The sequence below is a fragment of the Zingiber officinale genome, chromosome 7A, assembly GCF_018446385.1.
Source record: "Zingiber officinale cultivar Zhangliang chromosome 7A, Zo_v1.1, whole genome shotgun sequence".
In the NCBI taxonomy this organism is placed as follows: domain Eukaryota; kingdom Viridiplantae; phylum Streptophyta; class Magnoliopsida; order Zingiberales; family Zingiberaceae; genus Zingiber; species Zingiber officinale.
In genome coordinates this window covers 8,622,500-8,633,172 of record NC_055998.1, presented here as the reverse complement: position 1 = coordinate 8,633,172, position 10,673 = coordinate 8,622,500, and the positions used below count along the sequence as shown (strand labels likewise).

General features: G+C 38.0%; 1 protein-coding gene and 1 long non-coding RNA gene across 2 annotated transcripts; one reads left to right on the top strand and one right to left on the bottom strand.

The window, feature by feature from the left end:
- Positions 1-264: 264 nt before the first annotated feature.
- Positions 265-4,934, top strand: LOC121999904. Its single transcript, XR_006116820.1, has 4 exons — positions 265-399; positions 480-552; positions 2,137-2,234; positions 4,424-4,934. It is a non-coding gene; the product is annotated as an uncharacterized LOC121999904 (long non-coding RNA).
- A 1,640-nt stretch (positions 4,935-6,574) lies between these two features.
- LOC122000918 (sphingolipid delta(4)-desaturase DES1-like) lies at positions 6,575-9,718 on the bottom strand. Its single transcript, XM_042555421.1, has 2 exons — positions 9,295-9,718; positions 6,575-7,788 (listed from the first exon to the last, which is right to left on the bottom strand). Exons 1-2 carry the CDS (start codon positions 9,457-9,459, stop codon positions 6,949-6,951), a joined length of 1,005 nt encoding a protein of 334 aa, XP_042411355.1. The 5' UTR covers positions 9,460-9,718; the 3' UTR covers positions 6,575-6,948.
- Positions 9,719-10,673: the final 955 nt, after the last annotated feature.

Here is a 10,673-nt window from a genome sequence, read left to right as displayed (position 1 = left end):
CATGATATATTCCTCTCAATTTGAATTTGGTCTTGTAGGACATTTTAGATTGCTAAGTGAAGAAGCCCAAAACCCTACTTTGGTCCAATTCGATTTCAACCCATTTCAAGGAGCAAACCCATTGAGCTCAACTCAAGTTCAATCCCCTTAACAAATCCCTAAAATCCCCAATTGAACCAGACCCAAAGTAACTGTTCACAGCCGGTTCAACCCGGGTATTAAACCCCGGTTGGCATGGTGAACAGTGGCTTGCACTATTGTTCACTGTGCCATTCTTCTTCGCACGATTGCACAACCCCATTCCTCTTCCATATCTGCATCTCAGCACGACTTCATCGGCGTTGAGGTCTTCAGCAACCGACGACCAGTTTCTGATCATCTGGAACCGGTTCCCCGGTGGTAATTCAGTTTCTCCAATTCTCTATTTCTACCTTTGATTGGAGGCATTCCTCTGATCTAGTGGGCCATCTTCACCTCAGCAACATGGGTGGCGTTCCTCCGGTGTCACTAAGCTCCCTCCGATGACAATCCATCATCCACAGTTTCATTCAGGTTCAACGATTCCGATTTGCAGAATTCTAGTTTTTCGTTTGTTGACGATCCCAATTGATCTTCGCTTTCTTGGGAGGTTTCTTGGGAGTGCTGAGCTCTTCAGGACTGAGCTTCTAGCTAAGGTTTTCTTCTCCAACACCGCATGAAGTGGTCATTGCGGTTCCTTGTGTGACGACAAGGGGAAGAAGTGTTGGAGTGTGATTAGGGATTATGGATGTTTTTGTTCTTTAAGTTTCTGAATTCTTGTTGATGCAATTCTGTTCTACAGTTTTTATTCCAGCAATTTCAATTTTGTTCTCAGTTTCTACTATCTTTGTTACTGTAATTTAGTTCTGTTTTTCCTTGGGTTTCTGAATTTCTTGTTCCAGCAATTTCAATTCTGTATTTTTCAGATTCCGAGCTCCTTATTTCTGCAATTTAGTTCTTAGAATCTGATTTCTGTTAACCTATTTTGGAAAATCCTTGTAAGTTGATTAGTTGATTTCGTAATCTAGCATTACTTGTTTAGTTTAAGTTGTGTTAAGTTGTAATTTGTTTCTTAAGTGCCCATTAGTTAAAATTCTGTTAAGGAGTAGTTTACATTAGTGTCATTGTTAAGTAGCTTAGTGAATCGTTTAAGTAAATGTTTGCATTGTAGTTGGTAATTTAGTTCAATTGAGTCTCAAGTAGTTGTTAATCTTGCATTCTTGCTTAGCTTAGATTTCGGCTATGTTGAGTGGTATAGTTTTCTTTTAGCTAGGATTTAATTACTATTTTAGATCAGATTATTTGATTGCATTTTCATACCTTAAGCTAGGTTTAAATCCAAAAACCAAACAATCCCCATTTTTATGATGAAAATCTCGAAAATAGCTCTACATGTAAGACAAACAACCGATTGTTAGTTCCTCGAGAGATTTGACCATGAACTCTTTATTACAACATTATACAAGTTGAGGGATTTATTAAATATAAATTGTTAATTTGAAGTCCACTCATGACACTCATTGTGGACTATTACCAATGCATGAATGCTTCAACTTGATGTTGCCGAATACATGGTGTGCTTGAATCTTGGATCATAATCCTAGCTCTAAGCTTAAATTTGACTTAATTTCTTGTTATATTCTCTATTTAGACTATGTTATCATTGCATGCCAGCTCATAGAAATCAACTTCCTGTTAGAATGAGTCTGCAATTGGCTTCATTGGAAAATGGAATCACATAATAGTGTCTCAAATTGCTCTGGAAGTTACGTGCATTATCACTTGCCCTCTATTTGAAACGGTATTCCACCCATCTATGGGACATATTTCCCATATGTCTAGTTGTTCTTATTGAATTAATAGAGAAATAAGACCTAGGGGTTATTGCACTTGTTACCATCCAAATATAACCATCCAACTCATACTTTCATTTTGTTATCACAGCTTGGTTTTGTATTTCAATTATTTGCTTAACTTGTACATATATGCTTGTGACTTTGATCATTGGAAGAGTTTTTGTGTAGGCTGCTAAATTTACTTCAGTTGTACTTCTCGTAGTATGCCTTTGACACTGAATAGGTGTTGTAGAGATAATTAACAACTTAACTTTGATGGCAGGCGAAGAGGGCTCTTTTGATGAGGCATGAGGCTGAAACTAAGTCAAGTGCTTACTGGCTGGGATTAATGACCCACCTTCAAACTCCATCTATTCCAAGGTAAGGTCAAATGCTGCATATACTTCCCTCAAGTTTATTGTTGAAGGTGTGCCTTTTTAAGGAATTGATTTAAGTTGAATGATATGAAAGATCATTCCTTCTTTTTTTTTATTTGTCTTTCTTTTTTTGGTCTCCCACCATTTAAGAAGTGACGTGTTTGTTAAGGCTCATACTTCACTTCATAGCGCCCCAAATCACTTCTAGTTTGAAACATTAAGGCTAAAGGTTCCTTGGTAGTCACGGAGGTACACTATCACTTTATCTAGGACTTGGTTTATAGTATACTGTTGTTGCGTATGAAGTTAAAAGAATAGTAGTTTGTATCCATGTAACTGATTACAAAGATTCAAAAGATGGTGGTACCTATGTTTTATGGAATGTACTACTGCTTTCCCATGGCTAATAATTTGTCTTAAGAGGGGTAATTCTATTTCTAGTTAATTCCATTTAGTGTGATTCTTATGGACCAGTATATTGTTGGATATACGTGGATGAAGAAGAGGTGGAAGAGGCATGAAGCTCCATTATGATTGAGACTTTAGTCGCACATTGGGAACTTCAAGGTAAATTGGTTGGTTTGTATTGATTCACATGCTTTGATGATGTGAACAAATGCATGGGGAGAGACTCTCTCTCTCATGCATGGGTGCACGGGGGGGTGTAAATCTAGGGTCTGGATTGCACTGAACTATGTTGACTCGTGTACGAGCACGACCTACCCGCGTTGAATGTTGGACCGGTCGGGGCAAAATTTACCCAAGTGGAATAATCAATATTTTGTCACATAAACCTTTTACTGCTTGCATAACGGATGCATTAAAGAAAGATTAGTGCAGCCGCGTGAAACGGTGGTGTTTCACAGCCCATTGGTCTGAGCTCCTATATAAGGAGACTGTAACCACAGGCAAACTACTGGAGGTACAGGCAACATTAAGGAGGTGCCGAAGGTGCGTAACAGATGCATTAAAGAAAGATTAATGCAGCCGAGTAAAATGTTGGTGTTTTACAGCTAGCGAATAACAATCATTAATGTTGTCCATTGGTTTGAGCTTATATATAAGGAGGCTGCGACCACAGACAAAAGGTTATAAAGTGTCGGAGGTACAGGTAACATTAAGGAGGTTGTATCCTGGGAAATACACGACCCGAGGAAACCTTAAAACACAGCTAGAGGTGGGGCGAATTTGTTTCAAGGAAACTGCGTATCGCAAGCCTCAGTTTGCATGTCCGACCGCTCGCATCACTCGCCAACTCGCAGCGCCCGCCTGACCACTCTCTTAGTGTGATCGCCCGACCGATTTCTATGCTTCACCCGTCAGGTCGTTTTGTTCATCCGTCCCGAAGAAGCTCACTCGGCCTCTTGCTCGTCAAACTAGCTCACTTGGCTTCTTTGCCTGGCTGACCTCAATTTCACTCGGCTTATCTACCCGGTCAGCCTCAAGTTCGCTCGGTCGCTGTCGGTCTTTTCCGTTGGGTCGGCTGAATACCCATACAACCACTCATTCGCTTGATCATTCACTCACTCGGCCTCTTTGTCCGCTCGGTCATGAGTCCATCCGGCTACACGCCCACCCAGCAGCTTGCTCGGTTCGCTTGATCGCTCAACTCGCTCGGTCGTTTGCGTCACTCGCTTGGCTGCTCACTAGCTCGCTTAGCAGCTCGGTTTCTTTGCTCGCCGAGCCGCTCGCGTCACTCACTCGGTCGCTCGCTTGGTACGTTCAGTTGTACGCCTACCCAACCGATCACTTGTTCGGATACTTTGCCCGGTCGGCCTAACTGCTCAGTCAGCCTAACTGCCCAGCCGCTCAGCTTGCTCGGTTGCTCTGTCCGGTCGGACTCTCAGTCTGTCCGACCGCACTATCTGGTTGACCCTTGGACACTCGGTCTCAGCCACTCGGACTCGATCGTTCGAACTTTACTGCGTAGACGCTTTGCTCGCTCAACCACTCCACGGACAACACTTGGTAAAAATCAATCTTTACTGATAGTCTTAGATTATTAGCTCAGGTCATTTCAATAGTTAAGTTAAATTTAATTTTGGTTATTTAAATTCGACAAAGTTCTAAATATCTCTGATAGATTGTTTTGTATATCTCCGATAGATTGTTTTGTCCAACGGATATTACTTTCAAGTACTTTTCTAGTATCTAGTTGTTTTGATTCTGCACTTATCTATTTATCAATAACAGACATTGGAGATGAAGAGTCAGATGCTGGCCATCATGGAATGGTTGCTACTGGGCGGGCGCGGTTTGTCAACAATGACTGGACCAACAACCTATCCTTCATTGGATTTTCTTGACCTGAAATCTTAATTAGATAAGCTGCTGAGTACGGTGGCTGTTGCTAGTTTTATTTTGGACGAACTATTATGATTTATCAGAGAAGAAAACTTATCCGGTCTAGGAGAAAGTATTCCAGTGAACATGGAGGCATGCAATTATTAGGAAGAGGTGAAAAAAACAAAGTCTTGTATAGGAACATAGTCAAGCTCTTGGGCTGTTGTTTGAAAAAGTGGAGGCTCCCATGTTAGTCTATGAGTTTGTCCCTAATGGCAACTTGTTTGATCTAATCCACAGCAGGAACCTAGATAACCTCCCTCTGGCAGTGCGTTTAAACATTGCTCCTGATTCTGCTGATGCTCTTGCTTATCTACGCACTTAAGCTTCGCCTCCAATCATTCATGGAGACGTGAAGTCTGCTAACATCCTCAATGAAAATTGCATTCCAAAAGTTGAAGAGCAGTTTGCTACCTTGGTTTAAGAACCTGCAGATATCTCAAAACTCTTCAAATTTTAAGGAAAAAATGACATAAGGAAAATATATATCATTTTGCACAAGACTTGCTTAAATGCTGCCGGTTAAATCTTAAAATTTAGTTATATAATCATTGAAAACAAAAAATAAAGAAGAACTCAACTATCAGAATTGCATTTCCAAACTGGCCTGTCTAATTCTACTTATTTAATAGGGAGATGGAGTGAATTTGGGTTTAAAGACAATCTAATAAGACAATTTTTTTAAAGGAAAAAAAATTACTCAGGATTGGCAAGGCTGTGAATGGACAAATGTTATTTATTTAACAAGAATATATTTATGTTTATTTGATATTCAAAAGATTAATCTCATGAATAATTTATGGCTAAATTTATTTAAATTTTAATTCATTTTATTTTTTAAAATTTTATAAAGAGTATAATATAAATCTCACAAATTTTAGAAGTTTATGTATGCATATTATAAATGAGTAAATTCATTCTTTAATTATTATTTTAAATAAATTTTAAAGAAAACGATGTGTTTTTTAATAAAACTCAAAGAAAATTGATGAGACAAATAGAAAAACATTGAACACAAATCAAATTCTCATTTACGTCCCAAGGGATCGCATGCCTACCTTTTATAAATTGTATTTATTGAATTGAATTGTGGCTTCGTTTCATCCATTACACAATTATTAGAAATTTTGCATTAAAAAAATAACCATTTGGAATTAATCTACAAATTTTTAAAATGAGTATAACTTTAGAATATTAATATACTATTGTTTGAGTTTAAAAATCAAATCTATTTTATCATTCAATTAAATTGTAAAAGAATATAAATATAAATATAAATATAAATTGAAGTGTACAATGAAAATAGCGAATAAATTGACCGTGTAAAATTTAAAAGTAGTTTAGTTTGATTATAGTAAATGTGTAAAATAAAAGTAAATTTGAATACGTAAAAAAGATTAAGATTATATATGCCTAAATTTTCTTATTTTCTTATATTGTATATTTTAGTTAATATTTAAAATTAATATGATATTAATGTTATTTCTAATGACAATTGTTTTTCGCAATTGTTGATTTTTATATACTGCAACTATTTTTATCTTATTTTAAAAGAGAATTTTATGATGACTTTTTTGAGATATATATATATGCACACACATAGGAAATTGGTATTCTACCAGACCGCTCAACCGCAATGCGTGTTGGTGACTGAGTGATCAGGACGCTTGAAAATGATCCAACGCCCTGAAGTGAATGCACTCGGAATGTCCAGACCACTTCCAGATATTCTGACTGGTAAATCACGGATATGTGTCACGAACAGACGATCAAGAAGGATAAGACTCCTCTGTACACATATAAGCAACAATACATTATAACTAAATGATCAATGATTCTTTCAAATAGAGACAAATACTTTTGATAAGTAGAAATATTATAGCAAAAAATAATTACGCTCACTCCAACCATCTTTTATAGTACATCTTCAAATGATGTGAAAGAAAGTAAATCACATATTAACTCTTTGTTAAGATGCACATCAAACACAAAAATGCAGTGTTACCCAGAAATGAATACTCTCTAACATGGATATGGACATATCAAGTATCTCACAATTGTTTCTAATAAATTTTTATACATGATCGAATGTCTACTCGAAGTGTTCATGTCCAGATGTGGATATCAAACATGTAATGCTGAATGAGGATTAGAATTGTAATATTTCGTAATACAAATTGCATCAGACTACATTGACACTAATGAAGCATTTATATGGAGAAAATGAATTCCAGCATCAAAATCAACTAAATTGTGCGGACAGCAATCCAAAGTGGTACAGGGCAGGCATCAACAATGACTAGGAGAAATAATCAAATGATCTGCTGAAAATTGGTTTTCTGAATCCCAAACAATCGAAAAAAAGACCAGCAGTTCTACTCTTCTTTCTTGATTGTCTCAGTACCCTTTGATGCCTTCCTCTTCATCCTGCTGAAGGGTCCAATGGTGTGGTCCATTGTGTACATGAAGATCACCTGGCTCCACGATTTGTATGATTTCAAGTTGTCATAGTACTCAGGGGCAATTTCTTTCAACTTATAGAGCCTGCTGCCAGGAATTCTAGGGAAATCGTGGTGCTCGTTGTGATATCCCACACTCCAAGTCATCAGATTCAGAGGTCCATAGTAGGAGTATGTTTCCTGATCAGGGTTGAAGACGTAGTGTTCAGAAATGAAATGACCTGCCATTGGGTGCATTCCCCCTCCAACAAAAGTTGCTAGTATCAGATACGCAAGGGATTTCCATCCCCAGAAATAAGCCAGGGAAGCGTCGAGAGAAAGCTGGATTATCAGATTGGTGAATTCCCATAAGCCAGGAGGTTTGGGCTTGAGGAATACTGGTCGTAAAGCATAGAAGAAAAGCTGGAAAATAACCCATATGGACTTGGTGATTGCATTGGTGACTGCAAGAGCCTCAACACTGCTAGGAATATCCATATCCATCCCGTCAACGCCTTGGTACCTATGGTGCTCCAAATGATACTTTTGGAATGTAATCGACATAGGAACACCAATTGGAAGATTGGCAAATATCCCTAGCCAACGGTTGTACGATGGAATTGAGAAGGCTAGGTTGTGGCTGAGCTCATGGATGGCCAGAAATAGGTTGTGGTTGAGAAAAGAACCAAAGAAGTATGCAACTGTTAGGATCTTGAGCCAGCTGGCATTGTGAAGGTAGATAGCAGTCCATAGCTGAAGAAGAACAACTGCACTTATCTGCAAATTGTTGACAGCGAAAACGAGAGAACCATCTTAAACAATGTGCCATGGATAGAAGGGAAATGTGGAACACTAAAATTGAAAAAGTTTTCAGAACCATCAGAGGTGACTGTCACATGATGTTTAAAACTGCTATTGGAAAGAAGTTTCTGTTAATATTTATTCACATTCTATGAGCATTAGAAAAATCTTTGTATGCTTATAACTTTGGATTTTCTAGGAGCTGCAATCAGATGATGGGTTTGACAAGTATTACACTAGCAAAATTGTTTTTCACTGATGAAACAAAATTTTAGCTGTTGAAAAAAGGGAGTACAGAAGAATAAAAAATAGACTAGATGCGACAAGATCAAGCATTAACATATAGTTATAGTTCTTGTTAAACACCAAATGAAAATGTCTAACTGTATAAGATATATCTAATACACACTGAGGCATCAAGTGGTTCTATTCTATCGTCCGTTATCATTGTGAAATATTCAACTTTTTCATGAGAATTCGCTAAAGAATGAAGATAAGGGAAAAGACTGCATGTAATAATCAATAAGCTGTTATTATTCGATTTAACAAACTGTATCACTTAGATTCTAAAATGATCCAAATCGGAGAGAAACAGAAATGGTATTGAAAGGCCCCTAAAGGGGCATGAATATTAATATGTCAAAGACTACTCATAGCAAAGTTCATGTAGTGAAAAGAAACTCAAATTTCCTATAACACTCAGATATTGCTAGAAGCCAACAGGCTGATCATAGGTATAGAAGTAACTAAATTAGGTGTAAAGAAAAGAAGAAAGATGAAAATTGTCTGAACACAACTAGCAAAGAAAAGTTGTACACTACAGTGTATTAAAACTGTCCCCAAACCTAAATCCAGGGTCTTCATTGCATCAAACCAACAATCGTTTCTTTTCAAGGTAAGTAAATCGCAGGATTATATGAATAAAGAAGTTCCAGAACAAAATACCATAACTTCCATTCTCTGATAGACAAAAAAGAGGCTATGATTATACATATTGTAATGGGGAGAACGACACGAAAGGAGAGGTTATCAAAAAACCATGTAAGATAAAAACAACAAATGAAGTGACTGCAAGAGCTATTTCCTTGATGACAACAACTCTACTCGATAAAAAAAAAAATCAACCACCTCAAATCTTCAGCAAACAAGTCGCGATCAGTTTTATTTTTGTGAACAGTAGGAATTATTGGAGAAATAATCAGAATTTTGGTAAAGCATGAAAAGAAACTTTCTATAGGTTCTCAAAGTTAACGTCGTAATCAACCTAGACAAACTATTAATAAAAAGTGCTAAAAAAAACTCTCATCTTTTAAAGAATAATATAGAGTCCCAGAAAAAATCTCATATAAAGTCCCAAAAAATGCACTCAACAGAAAAAGAAAAAGAAAACTCCAAAATCTAGCTTCTGCTCGAAAAAGAAAACTATAAAAAAGCGAGATCCAAAGGTTGTAGAGCGCGAGAAGAGATGAATGTGGTGGTGACCTTGAGGAAGGCGAGGGGATCGGGGCCGAAGAGCTGCCGGATCTGAGGGTATCGGGCGAGGATCTCCTTTCTGCGCGAGGCGTGGGGTTCGTCCGTGTACGACCACAAGAAATCCGTGGCCATTACTCCTTCCCCGGCGTCCGCTGCACTCCCTCCCCTACCCATTTCCCTGTGTCTCTCTCCGATGGCCTAAGATTTCAGAGAAGAGACTCGGAGAGGAAGGATGGACCTTTATTTACTATGCAATCTGACTTCTCTGTTTGTTTCGTGTATTTATAGTATGGAAGGTTGTTATTAGACTCGATTGGCGTGGTTTTTGGACGCAATGAGATCACTCTTAATTACTACCGGTCGACGTTTGGGAAAAAAATATAAGAATAGAAAAATTAAAAATTAAAAAAAAAATCAGAAACTTCTCCCTGCTGCTATTTTGAAACTGAACCAATTCTAGGGTTTCCCGTTCGTTAAACAAAAATATTACAAATTGTAGCGAACTGTTTTTATAAAATATTCTGATGTTTTAATTGATTCGTTATCTTCTGGAAGCATTCGGTGTGCCATGTGCTGTGTCTGTGTGCGCGCAGAAAATAAATGTTGAACCAGGTATATTTTTCTATTGTCGTAAATTGAAAAAGGGTCGTGACTGATAGAGCTGTCAGACGGACCAATTTATGGTGAGACGAGTTGGCTCATGATGGACTAACTATTTGGCAGGACAGGGGCGGGGCGGGTCAACCCGCCAACTGACCCGTGGCGAGGCGGGTCGGCCCATGGCGGGCTAATCATTTGGCGGGGCGGGACGAGGCGGGCCAACCTGTCAACTTGGCGGGTTGGGAAATTTCCAATCCAACCTATTCTAAGACGGGTTGCGGGTTTGGCGGGCCAACCCGCGGACCCATCGAAATTTTTTAAAAAAATTAAAAAATATTTCATATCTTCAACATTTTACTTCGAAAAAATTTTCTACAATTAAATGTATATATATAAACATGTATTTTAAATATAAATGAACACAAACAAGTACTTATATTGGATGAAAAGTACTATTTTTATTTCAAAATTATAACAAAGAAAGACAATAAATTGGTCTAAAACTTAACTTACATGTGTTTTTCAACCCGCGGACCAACTCAAGCCCGAGCAGGCCGACCCGCGCGGGTCGCGGGCCTAGGCAGGTCGGTCCACGACGGACTTGGGTTGATAAAATTTCAACCCAATCTGCTTAAATTGTTTGACGGGACGGGTCAACCCGACGGATCCAACTCAAATTGATGGCTCTAGTGACTGATGACTTTTAGTAGTGATAAGAATGATCGCTAATAAATTGGTCTAACTTCGGTTTGTCCAAATGCTAACCTAGTAAGTAGAACATGGTCGAA